This window comes from Heterodontus francisci, chromosome 37, assembly GCF_036365525.1.
Source record: "Heterodontus francisci isolate sHetFra1 chromosome 37, sHetFra1.hap1, whole genome shotgun sequence".
NCBI lineage: Eukaryota > Metazoa > Chordata > Chondrichthyes > Heterodontiformes > Heterodontidae > Heterodontus > Heterodontus francisci.
In genome coordinates, this window is record NC_090407.1 from 5,801,285 (window position 1) to 5,822,738 (window position 21,454).

At 39.0% G+C, this 21,454-nt stretch overlaps 1 protein-coding gene across 5 annotated transcripts in view; it reads right to left on the reverse strand.

Moving 5' to 3' along the window:
• pex14 (peroxisomal biogenesis factor 14) overlaps positions 1-21,454 on the reverse strand; it is a 253,197-nt gene that overhangs the window by 77,453 nt on the left and 154,290 nt on the right. For 4 of the 5 annotated variants that reach the window (XM_068016938.1, XM_068016935.1, XM_068016937.1 and 1 more), the window contains one exon: positions 7,245-7,330. In XM_068016938.1, the coding sequence (XP_067873039.1) occupies positions 7,245-7,330 (86 nt within the window). Of the gene's footprint in view, positions 1-7,244; positions 7,331-18,836; positions 19,006-21,454 lie in introns of those variants that run through there. The other variant, XM_068016939.1, reaches the window with a different exon arrangement.

The window sequence follows — 21,454 nt, forward strand, 5'->3', positions numbered from 1 at the left end:
GTAGAGGCGACTGCATTGTGAGCAGCGAATACAGTATACTAAATTGAAGGAAGAACTTGTAAATCGCTGCTTCACCTGGAAGGAGTGTTTGGAGCCTTGGATAGTGAGGAGGTAAAGGGGCAGGTATTACACCTCCTGTGATTGCATGGGAAAGTGCCAAGGGATGGGGACGAGGTGTCGGGGGTGATGGAGTAGACCAGGGTGTCGTGTTTGTGCTTTTGGACAGAGTTGCTAATTACTTTGCCATTAACACTCTCTCTGGACTAATGCTTTGTCTTTCAACACAAGCATTAACACTCTCTTTGCCTTTGTCCCATGATATCTGTGTTATTTAATCTCTCCTGCCCTCTGCCCTATCACACATCTTCTGTTTTGTTTTCTTCCCCACAAACCCCCCACGCCACCACACCCCTCCCCTCCCCCACACCTTCACTTGCTTAAAACCTATTTCCTTTCTAACCTTTGCCAGTTCTGATGAAAGGTAACAGACCTGAAACATTAATTCTGCATCTCTCTCCGCAGATGCTATGTGACCTGCTGAGTATTTCCAGAACTTTGCTTTTATTTCAGATTTCCAGCATCTACAGTAATTTTCTTTTATTTTAATGAGCAAGAGAGATATCTTTGTGCTCTCGGTCCTGTACAAAGTCATAGCAGCAAAACAAAAACTGAAAAACATCCACACTTTCATATGAACATATGAACTAGGAGCAGGAGTAGGCCATTCAGCCCCTTGAGCCTGCTCCACCATTTGAAAAGATCATGGCTGATCTGATTGTGGCCTCAACTCTACATTCCTGTCTACCTGCCATAATCTTTGACTCCCTTGTCAATCAAGAATCTATCTAACTCAGCCTTAAAAATATTCAATGACCCAGCCTCCATAAGAACACAATGCAATTTTTTGCATCAATCCAATAAATGCAAAGAATTGCCTATTGGAACACTGACCATATAGGCTTCTGATTCCACCCCTATTCCCCCACTCCCCATCTCACCTCCAAAAAAAAAAGCAATCACTGGAAGAACATCCCGCACCAAGTGGAGTAGAGTAGTTAGAAAGTCTAGTTTTTTTGCTCAATAATCAGCACGTAATCTTTGTTGGTTTCAACACAAAGCACAAAGGCAGAATTGGGAACTTCTGGGGGAGTGGGGGAGGGGGGGTGGGGGGGGGGTAATCAACATTTATTGTTACACTGGTCTCGCTCCATTGCATTTTGGCATTGAGTTATTTTAATTGGATTCAAATATTTTCAGTAACGGTGCCACGAATCCTAATAATAATTTAGGATCACTTTCCTCAATATAATCATCTATTTAATGGTCAACAGTTATGGTTACCATCAAACTTTCTTCTAAGTCAGGGTGATTTGATAAATGGTCATTTTATAAAATCCTACAAATTTTCTGTTTCAAGTGTAACACATTAAGCTAGCATAACTGAAAACAACCAGAAAGTGTGAAATTACGATCTTACAAAATGAGTTTTTTTTGTCCTAGTAGGTCTATCTTGACATTGCTGATGTTGAGCTGGAACAGTGCGATGAGGAAAATGTGACACAAAGTGCTTGTGTGGTTTCCATGTGGCAATTTGCAAATAAAGTGACATTTGAAACAACCAGCTTAAAAACCAACAGTGAAATCCAATTAGCTTCAACTTAATTTTCTGTGCACTTGATCCATTTAATGGCAATTTCATATAATTGCAAAAGTTAAAATGATCTTAACTCTACTTATATAAAATCAAGCTACATGTAAACATCTATTTAGATGTATTACAGAACATAAAATACGTCAGCTGGAATTTTTTTGTATTAGTGCACCTGATGCAGGCTGGGAATATATATCAGGAATTCTGCAACCCCCCCCCCCAGCACGTGATTTTACAACCATTAATTCTGGGAATTCATGGACCGGGAATACAGAATTTTATATGAACTAGACTGCACTAGGAGCACTGAACTGGAAAATCACAATCACCAGCTTCTTTGGGGCCTTCTCTTGCTTCCTTTATCGACAAAGAATAATGCTATTAGGTCTTTCTATGCATTACATATTATATGGCCCAATACAACATCAGTCAATTGTACTCAATGCCTTAAAAAAGAAAATTAGAAAATCATTCCTAAATATTCATGTAACAAAAAGTGCGCAGTCTATTGTTTTCTTATGGGTTTTTACTATCCGATATCCTTTACTACAAAATAAAGTTGGACAATATCTTCCTTACAAAGAGGGGTTAAATGAGCACCAAGCTTGACATTCAGTACAGTGGGGAGGAAAGCAGGTCAATGCAGCAAGTAATTGAACATCTTAAAATAATTGTTTTTTGCTTAATCAGCTTTAAAAAGAAATCTTGCTGGATTCCTTTGTTTCCAATTATATGTAATGCAGTTGTGAAGGGCATGCTGTCACAAGACTAGGATGTTTTTAATACTGTTTAACTGCACCCAAAATAAAAATTGAGGTGACTCCAGAAATGGATAACAAAACTACTCAAAAACAATCTAGTATCAAACAGCACTAGTTAACACAATAAATAGTTAGAAAAAGTTTTAATCAGTTCCAAGTGAATACAGCTTTGTACCTGGATTACCTGCAATAATACAAGTCACTTTGAAATGAAGGTGACCAGGACACAACAGCACCGGAAAAGTGTCACAGTCAACAGTATTGCATATCTATTGTTCACTAATTGCCAACTGTTTCCAGTTGATATTTCTGTGACAACACTTTTCTTCTGTTAATACTTGGCTTTGCAGCATGTGGTTCACATCACACTAGTTTTCCAGATGCTGCAATCTCTGGCTAAATTTTTCCAGGTTTTTGGATGAACGTCATATTACTTAAGCCTTCATTCCAGGTGAAACTTGACCCCTGACCCGCTACCATCCTTCCCAGGTTTCTGAATGAAGGTTACATTACTAAAGATGTTATTTGAGGTTACCCTCTGAACCCCTACAATCCTTTTTTACAGTCATCAGCTGCGTGCAGAAAACAGCTATGAGAAGTTGCTCATCTGACATACAGAAAAAATGTACAGTCTACTGTAGCTACAACTGTATAATGATGACTTTGATGCTAATCATGCTGGCAGGCTGATTAGTCTGATTTGGCACATCATTTTTTGTGACATTGTATTGGCCTTTTCGTGAAACTGTTCTAGCTACTTCAAATGCCTAACAATACCAAGTAGATGATATTAAAAATGGTCTCAGAATAAACACCTTCAAGTACCGATCACATTTTCACTGAAAGAATGGTACAAATCTCTATAAATACTTTAGTTTTCAAAATATTACAATGAACATGGGGACTGGTTAGTGCAATGGGCTAGAACATTTTGCTTTCAGCTGTGGAACTCGGGTGCTAATCTGACCTATTTATCTAGGACGAATGTCTATGCCTTTCATCAATTATAAGGGAATGCATGTGAGCGAGCGACACACACACACACATACACACATGCGGATGCACACACGAGACAGAAAAGATGCAAGAGATATAAAGGGGCAGGAGGGCCAGAGGAAATGGTCAGGAGGGTAAGAAATAATGAGAGCGAATGATGCAAACATCATGCTGTACCAAACATGCACAAAGGTAATATGAGGAGAAAAGTCATAATTAGAAAAAAAAAGAACAAAATTGAAGGAAAATGAAAATATGTCTACACAGACATGAATGAAAAACAATCAAAATGAGACAGAACATCAGAGGAAAAAAGGGAAAATAGGGAACAGGAGAGAAGCCTAGAAAGAGTTACAATACGAGGGAGTAAAGAGAGAAAGTGAACAAACATGTAAGATAGAGGAAAAGGCTGAGATACAGGAAAAAGCATGAGAAAATGAGGGAGAACAAAGACGAAAGAGTTAAAGAGAGAAAATAATACTTGTGCAAACTTGTAACCTTTTCATTGCAGTAGTTTTTCCTCTGACAGTATCAAAAGTTCTGAGCTAGTGAGATGTCTAGGTTGAAAATCCTGAATTCATGGCTTAAGACGGCCAAAGCATCTAAGTAAAATAACTGACAATCAAACACAACGATTTAATAATGAACATTCCAGTGCATTTTCATGTTGGAATTTGAGACAAAGCTGAAAAAGGCACACAATATAGCTGAGTATTTTAATTAGCTTGAGGACCCCAGTGCTAACACAGTACAAACTGAAACATTCATTATAATTATGTAAATAAATGGGACCTAAGCATGAGCCAATAGTAGAAGTACTTCTTGTGTGGTGCTGCTTTTGGTTGGCTATTTTAATTTTAGGAATGTAGGGTTAAGATCTGGAATGCACTGTCTTAGAGTGAGGTGGAGGCAGGTTCAATCGAGGCATTCAAAAGGGAATTAGATTGTTATCTGAAAAGGAAGAATGTGCAGGGTTACGGGGAGAAGGTGAGGGAATGGAACTAGGTGAATTGCTCATTCGGAGAGCTGGTGCAGTCATGATGGGCTGAAAGGCCTTCTGTGCTGTAACAATTCTGAGATTCTGTTTCAAAATGCATTGACGCCTGCTTTTCCAAGTAACATTACTCTGTCACAATAATTTACTAAATTATTATAAATACTGTAGTTAGGTTACTTACAGTTTGGCACACACAAAATAATTAAAACTCAGGAGAAAAAGGCCTCCATGGTTTGATCCCGTCAGAAGAACCTACTTTTATCCTTCTCACTGAAAGCCTATTTTGAAATAATGTCATAAATTGGATCATAAAAATAATGATGGCTTGTACTTCTGCATTGCCCATCTGCTTTGATCAGTGAGATATACATTCCTTTCTTAACTGAAAAAAATCCCAGCCATTTAGTATACAGCTCAATAACTGACGTGGTTTATATTAATGTCAGGGTGTCAGTTGTCTGGGAATGAACAAAAAGCTGGTAAGCAGCACAAGGGAGTTGCAAGAAATACTGTCATAGAAGCTGGTTACCAAGTGTTGTCACTAGATGTGTTGTCTTTAGTGTGTTCATATCCAAGCAGTACATGAAATAAAAATCTGCAATTAGGCCAATATCTGTTAACACTGCAATACGCTTCTCGTGCATTAGTTAGGCTGCATTCACACTACAAATGTAGCAAGAACCTATGTTACAAATATAGCATGAAACCAGAGTCAGGATTTAACTACACTCTGCAGCAAAGCAGAATGAAATTCCCTAGGAGGGAACATCCATCCACTTCCAAGTCTGGACGTCCAATCTCTCTACACCTCCATCCCCAACAGGACGGTTTGAGGGCTCTCCACTTCTTCCCCGAACAGAGGCCCAACCAGTCCCTATCCACCACCACCCTCCTCCGCCTGGCTGAACTTATTCTCATATCGAACAACTTTGCCTTCAACTCCACTCACTTCCTTCAAATAAAAGGTGTTGCTATGGGTACCTGCATGGGTCCTAGTTATACCTGTCTTTATGTGGGGTATGTCGTACATTCCTTGTTCCAGTCCTACTCAGGCCCCCTCCCCCAACTCTTTTTCTGGAACATCGATGACTGTATCGGTGCCATTTCCTGCTCCCGCCCCAAACTGGAAAATTTCATCAATTTTGCTTCCAATTTCCACCCTTCTCTCACCTTTACATGGTCCATCATCGACACTTCCCTTCCTCGACTTCTCTGTCTCCATCTCTGGGGATAGGGTGTCTACTAATATTCATTATAAGCCCACCGACTCCTATGGTTACCTTGACTACATTTCCTCACAGCCTGCCTCCTGTAAGGACTCCATTCCATTCTCCCAATTTCTCCGTCTCCGACACATCTGCTCTGATGATGCAACGTTCCACAACAGCGCTTCTGATATGTCTTGCTTTTTCCTCAACCAAGGATTCCACCCCACCCCGGTTGACAGGACCCTCAACCGTGTCTGACCCATTTCCCGCACTCCTGCCTCTCCCCTTCCCCTCCCTCCCAGAACCGCAACAGGGTTTTCCCTTGTCCACCCCACCATCTAAAGGATCATCCTCTGCCATTTCCGCCCCTGCAGCGTGATGCCACCACCAAACGCATCTCCCTTCCTCTCCTCTGGCAGCATTCCGAAGGGATCGTTCCCTCCGCAACACACTGGCCCACTCCTCCACCACCCCCAACACCGCGTCTCCTTCCCACAGCACCTTCCCATGCAATCGCAGGAGGTGTAATACCTGCCATTGTACCTCCTCTCTCCTCACCATCCAAGGCTCCAAACCCTCATTCTAGGTGAAGCAGCGATTTACTTGTACTTCTTTCAATTTCGTATACCGTATTCACTGCTCACAGTGTGGTATCCTCTACATTGGGGAGATCAAACGCAGATTGGGTGACCGCTTTGCGGAACACCTTTGCTCAGCCTGCAAGCATGACCCCGAGCTTCCGGTTGCTTGCCATTTCAATTCACTACCCTGCTTCCATGCCTACATTTCTGTCCTTGGCCTGCTGCAGTGTTCCAGTGAACATCAACGCAAGCTCGAAGAACAGCACTTCATTTACCAATTAGGCACTGGACAGCTTTCCAGACTCAACATTGAGTTCAATAATTTCAGAGCATGACTGGCCTTTTTAAAAAATTATTTTGTTTTATTTTTTAACTACGTACCTGCCTTAAACTTGATTTTTCATGTTTGTGCTGTTGGACAGAGCTGTTCATAATTCTGTCATTAACACTCTCTCTGAACTAATGCTTTGCCTTTCACACCGTTAGCACTCCCTTTGCCCCATGACATCTTTGTCATTTAATCTCTCCTTCCCTATGACATTGCTTCCCTTTTGCTCTCTTTCCCCCCTATCTCCGCTTTATTTGCTTAAAATCTATTACATTTGTAACCTTTGCCAGTCCTGATGAAAGTTCACTGACCTGAAATGTTAACTCTGCTTCTCTCTCCACAGATGCTGCTAGACCTGCTGAGTATTGCCAGCACTTTCTGCTTTCACTTCCAAGTTAATTTGGGCCGTGACTCCACATCAGACTGATGCTAGTTCTAGTGTGAAGGCAGCCTTAATTCATCATCTCCAACTTGGCCATCATTCGCAATAGAATTGCAACCATCATTATTTTGCCTTAGGGCTATAAAGCTCAAAATGCTCTTTAGACACAACTCACCATTTGGAGTGGCAAAATCTATAATTGCAGTCTTAAAATTTGTGTATTGCACAATTCAACTGGACATGATATAAAACGTTTATGCTGTACTGAAATCCTAGCGACAAGAAATAGCATTTTATCTTAAATTCAAAAGCAATTGTGTAGGGAAAGCTACAACTGTACCTTGTATAGTTGGTGAAAGCCAAATGCAATCCCAGCCATGATGATTGTCAAGGCGCCATACTCCCGCCACCTGGAGCTCGGAGGACCTAAAAGATATTAACATAAAGGGCAGTTGATACAGTAAAAGCAAAGGCAAACTTGACATTAACGTCAAAGTCCAATTCACTTTCATGAACATAGGCAAAAGTCTCAACAACTTTGTGCAGCACTATGTTCCATTACAGAGCAAGAATGTTTTATGAATAAACGCAGTTTTGATTTAGACTGAATTTCATTTTGTTCTGCATCATTTTCACACACTAGATGGGACATATGGCACTTTGAGTCAAACCAGATGAATGGCCTGTGTAAAAATTAATAGCAAATATTGATATGCCCAAATTGTCCTGCGCTACCTGCCCAATGAAAATCAAACAATTTAACTCTGTTCATTTGGATGGTGGAAGCGCCAATATATTTGCATGCACAAGCATGAAAACACAAAGGTGGAACAGACTTTTGTGGCTGTTGGATTCTGGATTAAAACTAGATGAAATCTATCTGATTTATCCAAGAAATAACATACGGGAACACCTGCAGCTATTTGTTAAATTTGCATTCGTCTGCAGAAATAAAAACAGTGGAGTTTCTGATGATTTTGTTAAAAATCAATAGCCAATATGCATCATAGGTCCCCTTTGTTTCATTATAAAAAACCCCAAAATAAATTTAACGGGAATGGTTAAAGTTACAGAAAATGCGGCAGTGCTGCAGATTTAACTGAATGCAGTGCATTTATCACAAAAATAGTACATTAACAGGTACGTTCACAATATTTCAGTATTTCCTGAGCCTGACCATTATTTGACTTTGTGATTAGAACCTTATATGGAAGGAACTTTTCCTTTTAATGCATTTATATTTGCAATTTCAGCTAATGTGCAGTAAAAGGCTAACACATAGTGGGTACAACAACAACTTGCCTTTAATATAATCGAACGTTACAAGGTGCTTCACAGGAGCATTATAAAAATAAATTTGACATCAAGTCACATAAGGAGATATTAGGGCAGATAGCCAAAAGCTTGGCCAAATAGGTAGGTTTTAAGGAGCACCTTAAAGGAGAAAAGGGAGGTAAAGAGGTGGAGATGTTTAGGGAGGGAATTCTTGAGCTTAGGGCCTTAGCAACTGATGGCACGGCCGCTAATAGAGAAACTAATAAAATCAGGGATGCTCAAGAGGCCGGAATTTGATGAGCGCAGGTATCTCGGGCGGGTGGGGAGGGGTTTATGAGGCTGGAGGAGATTAGAGTTAGGGACGGGTGAAGCCATGGTGGGATTTGAAAGCAATGATGAGTATTTTAAAATCAAGGTGTTGCTTAATCAGGAGCCACGGTAGGTCAGCGAGCACAGGGGTGATGGGCAAACAGGACCTGGTGCACGTAAGGACACAGGTACTGGATAGCTAAGAACAAAGAACAGGGCAGTGATACAATTGAGATATTCAGATGATGGAAAAAACCATCAGCGCCAGATCAGAAGTCATCTGGTTCATTCACCTTAAATCATAAAAAACACAATCTTTACATTTTATTATAAGTTTTTGCTATAATACCATACATTCAACTAGACAGCGCTGGCATCTAAACATTAATGCAAGAAACACAGAGCAAAGATGTGCAGCATCAAAGATAGGACTGAATGCAAAAGTACATTGTTAAATATATTCAATTCCTGAACAAAAGTGCAGCTAGTTTAGGGATTATTACCCAGGTAAACAGTTCAATGAAGCACAAATTAAAGTTAATTATCATTTTAAATAATTTAGTAACTCAAACAAAACAGAGAATTTTGTCATTGGTGAGTTGCAACTATATTATGAGGCTCAACCAGCAAAGACCATTACCAGATCTCAGTTCAGACACAGTTTAACACACTACTCAAATGTTTCACTTTGCACAAAGCAACTTTGCTTCCACTTGTGATTTTGCTGTCAATTTTATTGAATTGATCAAAAAAAAAGTGTTACTGGAATCTAGTGCTGAATGTCTGGACGAAAACAGAGTTTTTTAATGTGAAAATTAAAATTGGACCAATTATTGAAAATGGATCACTGTTATGACAAAATGTAAAAGCAGTGTGAGGTTTGTCTTATTTAAGTACAGAAACTATTTTACAAATCTAAAATAAATAGATTTAATTTTAATGTAAATCAAAGTCTTTTTGTGAAATAGAGATCTGAAAGCAACAACCGTAGCCATACTTAGCAGACTGAATGTTAAAATCTCAGAACATTTTGTGTTTTGATCAGGGAAACTTTACAACCAGCAGAGTTTGCCCCAGAGCCATAGATGGAGGTCTTTTGTCATAGATCCTGCCCTGATTCAACTAGTGGGTACTGGACATGCAGGTTATCCTTGGAACTAATCCTGATAAATTGTGCCATCCCAAACCCCTGTGATAACAGCCCATAGGAAAACAGGCACAAAAGTTACTTCTTACAGTTTATTCAAGATCTGAAGAACCTGAATCGCAGTCCTGGGGCTTCTGCAGTGAGCACAATGAAGTTTTGACCTATTTGCACATCAAATAGTCAATAAATGTGGAACTCTGGCTTAGCAAACTACTCTTGGGTAGATCATCACTGTCTTCCTTCTCATTCAGCACTTTATCCTTCCCTGTGGGTGTCCTATCATTATCTGCCTGCAGCCTACTGGGGGATTTCTCAAGTGGCTCCCTACAGATTTACTGACACTGTTGACCTAGTTTACTCCCCTGTGGGGAGAAAAACGGTTTCTTGTTGAATCAACCAGAGCACAAATAGATTTGTAAAGAGAATCAAGTCTTTTAAGCATGCTGCCCTGCCATTACCCGAGAAAGTCTGCACTTTGGCCACCTACCATGAAGGACGCCAACTGTGCCTGAATTCCTTGCAGAACAGAATTACTTCAATTGTTTGATATGGAGGATCCCAATACTCTATATCTTCTGTGCACGGATATTAGGAAAATCTATTTCTGTATTCGATTCAAATACTCTATAGAGTCTTGTAAAATATACTGGTCTTGAAATATTCCTAGTTTACAGTATCACATTTAGAAAAAAAACAGAAACCCTCATCAGTTTCAAACTAATGCACAAATATTTAACAAGAGTCTATGCCAATGACCAGGTTAGTAAATACAAATTTATGCACAAATCCTACAAAGATTTCAGTAAGAAATTCCTGCTTTAAAAAAATAGTTTAGAATAGGATTGTTGATTTAAAGGATCAGCTACTGATTTGGTACTGGCTTCAAAGACATTAAGTTTTTTTAAAAAGTCAGTTTTATTTGCATGTAGTTAACCAAGTAGTACAGCTCTTTCAGACCTTTGAAATGAAACTGATTGGTTTTCATGAACAGATAAAGTATGAGTATGATTAAGAACAGAAGATTTTGCATAACCTTCTGGGGGGGGGGGGCGGGGGCTGTCACCATACAATGACTCAATGGGTTATGTTTACCCCTTTAATCATCAATTGTAAACCTGTTACTGATAGAATAATGAATTCAGATCGTGGCCAGTTCCAGGATGCATTACTGTCAATCAAAACTGGCACATGTACTTTTTAATAGGTCTTCTTTAATAAGAATAACTGGATAGAGTGTTTTGCTCACCATGGGAGGCGTTCTGTTAACAGGCTTCTACCCTATAACTGCCAAAATTATTTTCTGCAGGTTTCTAATTAGTAACACAAAGCAAATTAGAGAAAAAGGTGAAAGAACAGGGCATTTCTTCATTTGCAACATTCTATGATCAACTAGAGTATTTTAACCCCACTGTCTGTGTTTAATTCCAGTAGAAAGTTCTCCAGGGGTTAACACAGCACCGCAAGCATCCTCCAACAGTGGGCTATTACGTTAATTATGTTTTATGATTATCATAATATAACTACTTTCTTGATTAGAACCTGCAGCTTACAGGAAAAAAAATCATAAATATTCATAATCATAAAGATCATGCACTGAGATTCAGAAAACACCAAGTTATAAAGTCATATCCACACAAAGCAGGTTCCAAAGTAGTAACTAAATCTTATTCCATGGTAATTTTGATACCAAAATTTATTAGTCTAAATTTAGATTTTTTTTAATCGTTGGGCTATTCAAATTGGTTAATTTTGGATCAAATATGCTACCAATCACAAATGATTAATCAGATTTTAAGATACATTAAATCGCAGAATTGGTACAAATTCCCAATTTGCATTGCACACCAAACAGACCACTGCTCCTCAAGGTTGGTTTTCATCCCATTATCAATTGTTCAGTCACTAAAACTAAATAGAATTGCTATTGAAATGTCTGCTTGATATTAATCTTCTGCAGTTCACAATCCAAACAATCAAATCAAATGCACAAACTGTATTTTGTATCTTTACTGTACTGGCTGGGTTAAGTCTCTGTTGAAATGTTATCACACTTCATACTCTTACTTCCTGTCTTTAAGCCTAACTTCTCCCACCCCCTTAGATCATGGGATAGTCTGGGCTACTTCACAGCTTTATCAGTACAGTTGTCAGGAGACATGATTTATAAAGTGAGATAGATCACTTTACTGATTTCTTTAACATGAGATCTTCTGTTGCTATTGATCCATCTTGCTCGGAAGAAGTTTGTTTTTAAAAAAAAGACATCTCTAAATGGGAGTCCAATACTCTTACTGATTCTGCTACCAGGCTGCAGTTCTGTTCATTAAATCAGTTAATTCTTTGATTAGCAAATGATCATTTGATAAACTATTACCACAGAAGATTTTTTAAATCTAATCCAAATAACTAAATAGAAAACTCTCTAGTGATCTAAACTTTCATTCACAACAGCCATTTCAAACTACTTGCCTCACTTACAAATTCAAGGTTCTTTTACGATTGTCAAACAAAATAAGGAGCACAATTGTCAATATATGATTAACAACCAGAGGAGGAAAATTAAAGTCTCCTACACATAGTTCCATACTTTTACTGGATTCTGGACTTCATTTCTTCCTCTGCCCCATCCTGTAAAGTTAAGTTGCTCCCTCTTTTTAGCCCATGTTGGAGGTACTATGCCCTAACAGACTGAGTTGACAGCATTCTTATCCTAAGTCCTCTTAGCATTTTTCTCTTCAACTGAATGTTGGGAGCAGAAAGGAAACTTGGTCATACCTGCCTACCTACCATTTTATCTTCATTACAATGCTTCTCGTCAAAACAGCCTGGTTGTGATAGCAAACAGACAGAGGTTCTGAAGGAAAGGTGGGGAGAATGGCATCTGTGTGCATCACTAATATTTGGCCTTGTCCAATGTTCAGTTCTATTAGAAGATTGGAGTAATTTCTTTTGACCTATAACTCTGGGGAATGCCCAGATTCCCAGGCATTAAGGTCAGGACAAAAGGGGAGGAGGAATACCCAGATTGTTGGTCTCTGTTGCTGCAATGTGTCGGACTCTGCTAGGAGTGCAGATTAGCCTCCAGTTGCACTGGGTGTCAACGAATCAGAGGCATAAGTAGGTAGCAGTAGACATGCCTAGCATTCCGCTTTATTTCCCAGACTGCTCACTTACTAAGTACTCAAAGGCAAGATCGCCTACAAAACATGATGCTATGGCTGGCCCTAGGCCCATGCAAAGAATTGCAGGCAGGCCACCTTCTTTCTGCCCCACACCCCTACCCTGAAGATATTTCAACTCCAACAGGAACCTTCTGACTACTGTCCTCCATCAACTGTTAGAAGATCCTGATCTGAGAGGCCTACAGCTATGGCCCAAAATTCCTGACCCTAGGCCAACACTAGACCTTCCAGTTGATGGGTCTGACCAGGATTGGCCCCATTCCAGGTGCGTGGCTCAGCACAGGAAATCTCAGTGATCCTGGGTCTTGACAGGAACAAGGGACAGGAGGAGGCAAAAAAATCTGCAAGATATTCTGCAAAATTGAAAGCAAATTTGGTTAGAAATAATTGGTCATTTATATCCATTTAATCAAATAGATTGGCATGACCAGCAAGGCACATACCCCATGGAAATGACTGGGAAATTGTTATAATTAGTCTGTCGCGAATATTCCTAACTTATACTAATTAAAAAATGCCACTAAACTGGTTTTGAATGGCACATATCTTGTAACCAGCACTTTCTTGTCGAATTTAATTCAGGACACTTATGCTTTATAAAAAAACCTGTACCGACAAGCTGTGCACAACAACTAGTAAATAATCACATGCCAAAAATTAATACCTCGTGTAATAAATTACAGCTACAAATAATCCAGGAGCTATTCATCAATTTTATTTTCAATTCTTGCAAAGTCCTGCTTTTCTGGATTAATCTAGATAATTTAGAGCACCTCGCAAGCAACGCTGTTCTCACCAAAAAACTGATAAAAAGGAGCTCATGCACCTCCTGTCTAAAGCATCTCTTTGTTGACTAAGCAGTAAAGTTCTACACATCTACAACATCACAATGCATCTGGCATTTACGCTTTCTAGTATCAGTCACGTAAAACCCCTTATTAAAAGCAACCCGGTGAAACAGGACATGTGCTTGCATCAGGTTTGTTTCCAACACACTGAAGTACCGATCTTCTCCTGCCTGGTTCACTCGAAATTGCTCTTGTACACCTCCTAGTTGCCAGCTACAGAGTAGCATCAGTAAATGCTTGAGAGCTGTTCCCTGCTTTCTCAGTTATTGGTTGGTACAAAGCATGAGGTGGGCTAAAATTATTTTCTTTATTTTAAAGAAAAATCTCAGTAATCCACACAACATAATGAAGCTACAATCTTATGAATCACAGATTTAATCAAAGTGTTGTCCTGCACACAAACCTGCTTAACACAGTTCAGAGCAGTCTGCACACAGAAACTCTCAAACTTCCCAAATAAATAACTTCACAAATGTGTCTTTTTTTTTACAGAATTGCACAAGTGCCCCATTTTAGCAAGCACAAGCTATCAAAAGTGGTGGCCTGAAACATTTACCTGCTTAAAGTGCTTATGGAGAGGGAATTGTAGGTTACAATCACAATTCTGAACTAAAACTGAGATGATCTCATTGAAACATACAAGATTCTGAAGGGGCTTGACAGGATAGCTACTGAAAAGTTGTTTCCGCTGGCTGGGGAATCTAGAACACAGGGGCACAGTCTCAGGAGGACTGAGATGAGAAGAAATTTCTTCACTCAGAGTTGTGAATTTTTGGAATTGTCTACCTCAGGAGGTTGTGGATGCTCCATTGTTCAGTATATTTAAGGCTGAGATAGACAGATTTGTGGACTTTCAGGGAATCAAGGAATATGGAGAGCAGGTGGGATAGTGGAGTTAAGGCAGATCAGCTACGATCATAGTGAATGGCAGAGCAGGCTTGGGGGGCGGGGGGGCAGGGGAAGGTGGTCGTATGGTCTACTTCTGCTCTTATTTCTTACGTTTTAAAATCCCACCAGGTTATCAACTGGCCCAACATCACATCCTAACTGGAAAGTCAAAATCCATTTACGATAGAGGATTGTCTCCGACAGCAACTCTGTCAAGTTAGTACACCAACACTGGAGGCTTGTGCCTTCAACTACTGTGCATTGCTGGTGGCAAATAGAAACGCTGGCCCAAAGGTCAGATCACCATTTTAGTCTAGTGATGGGTCAGTGCCTGTTGACACACCTGCCCATAGATTAAGTGGCAGAAATCTGGCAATAACAGAAGCAGATCTGTAATATAAATGGGTTTCAGATGGCCACCATCATTACACTAGTGTGAATTTCTGCATTTCTAAGACCAGATCATGGACTCTCTGAATGAAATTACTAACTTGGGCCAAATTGTAGGAAGTTTTACACTGCAGACCATAGCTGCTAAACTGGGTTAAGAATTGATATATATTTCCTTCCAGCTGCCAGATCATCAGCCCATCAATCTGGGCTGGATTTAATTGCTCCAAAGGTGAAAGGACAGTATGTTAACCCACTATAAAACCAGTAACAGAGAAGTCACTTTTGCACAGCTGTAAGAGACATTCAGCAGTAAAAATGTAGAACTTGAGTAAACATAGACAGAGTAAAACATGCTATTTGCTGTCAGACAGAGGTGTGGTTGGAAGGATGACAATTAGTAATTGTAGATAATAAGCCAAATTAATAGATTTCTGCTGAAACAGAGAAATTGAGTCATTTAATAAGTTGATTTGGAAACAATTTGGTATTTTTAACAAAAAGATTTTGACCAACAGAAAATGAGGAGAACTGCTATAACAAAGTACAGGTATTGTAGCTGCAAACATGTTTTGACCGGAATAGCATAGTCTGGGCTAGATCAGTTAATTGCTACAAATCTGCAAATTAATATTCACATCCTGATTCAGTTTGGTAAAATTAACAGCACTTTTGCCTCACAATCAGAAAATTGTGGGTTCAAGCCCCTCCCTGACTTCGATTACATAATCTAGGCTGCAACTTCAGTCAGAGGTGCCGTCAGTCAGATGAGACAATAAACCAAGTTCAAGTGAACGTGAAAGTTCCCAGGGTTCGAGTTGAAGCTGTGCAGGGAGCCCTGGCTCACATTTTTCCTCAATTAGCGCTACCATGCAAGCAGGTTAAACTAGTCGTTCTTCTCATCTGCTTGCTTAATACAAAATTAACTGCCGCATTTATCTTACAAAAAAGGGAGAGCTTTTCAAAAAGTAACTAGTTGGGTTTGAAGAGCTTTGGGATGTTCCAAGCTGCTTCCCAGCCACTGATTTACATCTGAAGTGTAGTCACCTGCAAATTAGGATCTGAAGAAAACAAAATATGGATGCTCTTACAAGTTGAAAAGTCATTCAGGTAACAGCAAAATGTTGTCTTCCTAGACCATGCTCCTGTCAGTAAGGCGAGGTAAACTAAATGGGTTTAAAATAAAAACAAAGTACCAGTGAATTTAAATGTTCATTTGAGAGGTGGGGGCTGGAGAGAGGAGGGATGGGGGCAGTAGAGTACCAGAGGTGCCTGTAGCCCCATTGCTTCTAATCTACATAAACAAATGATGCCAAAATCAATTTTAAGCTTGTCAAATTTGTAGAAGACACTAAAATAGAAAGAGCAGTAGAGCGGAGAATACAGTTAATCATTTGCAGAAGCTTTTAGGTTATGCAAATGGTCAGACAAATAGCTAATGAGACTCAATAATGAATGTAAAGTATTACACATTGAGAGGAAAAATGCGTGGCAGAAGTACACAATGAATGGAATTAGCACAGAGAGATTCAGAAAGGGACCTAGGAGTGAAAATAAATGCATTACTGCCAATATCTAGACAATCTGGCAAGGCAATTTAAAAATAAAAGATTGTTCATATGTATAGTTAGAATAGTAGCGTGCTAGTCCATAAAGGTTGATGCTAATGTTTTACAATCCACTAGTTAGTCCCTACCCAGTGTGCTGCTTTGTGGTTAGCATGCCACAAAAGACTTGCATGCATTGCAGAGGGCATAGAGTAGAACAAAAATAGGTCCAAGGATAAAAGGGTAATGTATAAGCAAAGGTTATAGAAGCTCAAGGAATATAGTCTCAACAGAAGGTTGGGAGGGCCTTATAGTGGGATATAAAGTTTAAAAATGTATAGGTAAGTTACATTTGGAATATTACTTCAAAGTAGAATGACAAAACATTTAAATTAGTGAAAAGTAAATTTAAGACAAGTATTAAAGAATTTCTTACTTTATTAAAGAATAAAGGTTTCTTCTACCATAAAACAGTCTTGAATGCATTGAACGTTTCATACTCCAAACAGCATAATGAGCTCAAACACAAAGCAGCATTCGGACAGTAATTTTGTCTTTGAAAGCTATTTAAGGCCTTGTTCGTGAACAGTACGGAGATAACTCTCTGGTGTTCTAGTCATCATTTGTATACAAGGTCACCTAAACTTGTTGCAAAATACACTTCAAACCATCAGCAATATTTGGCAACCTATATACTGATTTACATGTTCAACGGATCAGATAAACCAAATAATCATAGGATTAATTTGTTTCAGGGTAGTGCCAAAATATGGATTATCTAAAGTTTGATTGCTTAACTAGAGTCTTGTTCACTCTTTTAATGCGAGTCTACATACAAACAAGAATTCCGTCTGGGATAGAATCTCTCGGGGACACTGCTGTTTAAATTTTCACAATGCATATTAGGTTATTTTCCCACAGCCATTTTAACTTGCAGCATCATTTTGAGCAGATCCACAGTTCTTTGTCTATAGAGGCAATGAAAAGGGATAATTGAGAGTGCCAAAGTATCCTGGTCCAATTTCAGTGCAAGTGAGAATGAATAGTGATTAAACTGATATACACTACAACATGTGGTTAAACATGACACACAGTCTGCAAACATCAAAAGCATAGACATTAAAGAAAGTACATTAAGTCATACAAGTCAGACAGAGCAGGAGTTACCCAGGGAGAATCTTTGAATGCAGATGAACTTTATTTCAGAAGTTACAGTCAATCTAGAGTAAGTAATCAACCATTCTTCCTCATTCGTTCAACCTCCATATACGAAGGAAGTATATATTAGTACAAAAATGCTGGAGGCAGGTCTCTGAGGACATGCACTTTCAGAACAGCTTGGAGTATCACAATAATGAAACATGTATCCACTTGAGCAGATCAGGACAGTAATGCTTTGAAACAAGCATAAAATAACTCCAGGTAGCTGCCTTATAGTTGTCAGAGGAACCAGTTTTCTCACTAGGACTTTAATAAAGCAGTATTCTGTCTTGCGACTTTTTTAGACTATATATCCAAGAGCTATTACAAAAAGATTCCCCAAAATACAGATTTAGTCCTTCCAAATTTGAGTTGTGCGCATAATAGTAGGATATAGTACTGATGATTACAGATGGTGGTAGCAGTGGGAGCAATTTGAAGTTCTGATTTACAAATATCACACAAGTGTGTAGCAGAACATTAAAGTGCATTGGCTAAAGTACAATTTGTTCTCTATATTGGTAATAAAACACAAAATAAGATTCAGGATAACAGTGGAAACCCTGCAAAATTGAATACAAGCTGACCACTGTACCAATAGTTTGGGCACCGCTATTCCCTGTTGGTCTCTAATGAACTCGCATAATGATAAGCTTTACATTTTGGCTCTTTATGTTTCTGAGGGAGGCTTGCTGACCTTGTTAATGTCCTTCTCCTCTTCCAAGAAGCAGAGAAACTTTGCAGGCCCTCCTACAATAGATCAGCCGTTTTCAGCTGGTACACTAGCCTCTGGGGCATTAAGTGAGATCTTCCCAACATCGACTATCAATGTTGAAATTGGGCTGATGACTGCCAGAAGGTATTCCATAGGTCAAGAAAGAAATTTTCTGCATAAACTACTCCAAAATAAATAACATGGAGGTGAAGGTATCTTTAATAAGGTCTCTTACTGATGGCTCTTGGGGCAATTACTATGTCTGGGACTTGAGTGTCTCAGACACATGCTGGCATCACTGCCCCAGTGCAGATAAAAAGTTGAATTCACCGTCCAAGGGTACCACACAGGTTCCAATGGTTGGATAGGCTGCCTTGACCAAAACTGAGAGTTACACAGTGGAGGCAAAGTAATCTCAGTTTTCAACTGACCTGTTAACTCATGCAGCCAGCACCTCAATGACTGATGTTGATCATGTGACAGGCATATTAACCAATGAATGCCAGAGTGGAAGGCCACCCATGTCTGCGCTGCACCTTTTTCCAATGTTGACAATAGTTCCAGAAATCTTTGGACTTCCAGCATCTTCTATGTAGCTGTGTAGGCACTCTTAGAACAGCGTTTGACTTGCATTCAAAAGGAAGTGGCCCAAATATTCCTCGACTCTCTCTGATCTGGGGATTTTTGAAACTGCTCTGAACAAATTGAAACACAATTTTGCAGCGTGCTGTGTCAATAACGTTTGACATTCTGGTGGTCAGGATTTCTCTCCAGAGATTTGGGGAATATCTGAGCCCTGGATCAGACTTTGACAGCACTGATTTCCTGAAATCGCAAGTGGACAGAAGATATCAGTGTAATGAACTACTCATCACTAATACAAGAAAGGCACCTCTGCAACACTCTGAACTCATGGTTGCCACAAACAGATAATCTGATCTCCATATAAAAAAAAAATGGAGGATCCACTTCAAATGGGGCTGCAAGTCAGCTCAACAATGGGGAACTCACCTAATGTGAAAATCTAAACACACGTGCCCTGGAGGATAGTTTCCCTCTCCTCGTTGGATGGAGGAAATTTCTAGTTGTATGCGCAGTTTGAACAACAAAAGGAGTGAGAATTCATAAAGCAGCTATAAAATAAAATACATCGAGATTTTGGTGGGGCATAAAGTCAGGATTAGCATAATGCATACGCTTCTGATTTGGTGAATTAGATCCTGTTTTACACTCTTATAATAAAAAGATGTACTTTGATTTTTAGACAGCTAACATCATATGTGAAAAGGATGATTGTGGAGTTCTGTAAGCATCAGGTGTGAGTTTACACATATCTGGGTATTTCTAAATAAAGTGTTAGTGAAGATTGGTACCATAATCAGCATAAACAAAACCTTATATTTAAATAGTTAATATGGATTTCTATTTCATTTTGTTTGAGTATACAAAATCAATAAGTAGCTGCGCTGAGAATGATATAAACATGACGGTTATAATAATTATGGAATTTTGTTAAGACATTATTCTCACTTACCTACATTACTGAGTAGGTGATTGAGGAGCAGATGATAATTCAATTTGAAACCTTTGGAATTTGAGATGGCCCATTTATTCAAGTAATGACAAAGAGATACTGCATCTTATTCTATATTTTATCAGTATAATGTAAAGTGTTCAGCAGCTTATCCAATATTAAATGCTTCGGACATTGATGCACACAAATTTAACATTCCTAAAACTGGCCACAGCTGTACAAAGTTTAGTAGCTTCATTACGAATGCTACTTGTAGAGTTGTTTAGTTCTTAACTGTACATCTGAAAAATTAAATTACAGGACAACTGTGGAGCACTACGGCTTTAATAGAAAGAGATGGACAAAACCATTTGACAGATAGGATCAAATCAGAGCAACTGAAAACCGTTTCATTTTTCAGTCCTATTTGGTCTTGTACAGCACTCAGTCCCAATATGATTTTATAGAACAGGTGCAGTAACACAAACCTCTGAATAACATTTTGTTGTTCCACTACAGTGGAACATCTGTTAAATAACTTTTTAATAGGTTGGCAAAAGAGCATCTCTGATCCACAAGAGCCTCATCAACAAAAAAACTCTGAACTGTTGCAACGGTTTCTATGTAACTAACTTTTAGTAGCTCATGTGCTTGTTAAAAACAATTTGATATTAAAGACATTATTAGGGCATTTTTGATAAGGGTTTTATTACACAAATAATCATGAATTAAAAAAATTTACAAAAACAGTTGTTGAGACCAATAGTAAAATGCATTTAAGGGGAGGCTAGTTAGAGACAAAGGAATAAGAGGGTTATTCTGATAGAGTTAGCTGAGGAAGGATGGGGGGAGGCTCAAGCGGAGAATGAACAGTGCCATGGACTGGTTGCACTGAATGGCTTCAATGCTGTATGTTCTATGTAATTCTATAAATTAATTCAGCCTGCCAACAAGATAAATTTCTTCACTGAGTAGTGCTTTCTGTTTTGTGTTGTAAAAATAGCATAAAAACTGACCTAGTGCATCAGAAGCACAACCATGTCATTACAATTTAGGGTAAGCTTGGTTGAAATACAGGCATTTCATCCAATCCCAGGTTCACTTGTATTTTGTGCAACCCACCTGCATAAACAAATGGCATGATGCAGGACAGAGGGTAAAGTTAAATACAAGAGTGAGAAGGGAAGAGAAGAGAATTGAGAGAAATACAAAGATGGAATAAGAAAAGCTTAAGTATTTAGTTTCTTACGGTTAAGGTTTTGTGCCAAGTTCAGTCTGTCACATCTCAAAGTGAGAAACCTTTACTATGAAACTGTAAAACATGCTATTCTTAATGCCTATGACTTAATTCCTGAAGTATACAACAGTACCAACTTGTATTTATACAGCACCTTTAATGTAATAAAATGTGCCAAGGCACTTCACAGGAATGTTATAAAGCAAAATTTGACACTGAGATATTAAGGAAGATGGCCAAAAGACTGGTCGAAGAGGTAAGTATTAATGAGCGTCTTAAAGATGAAAGAGAGGCACAGA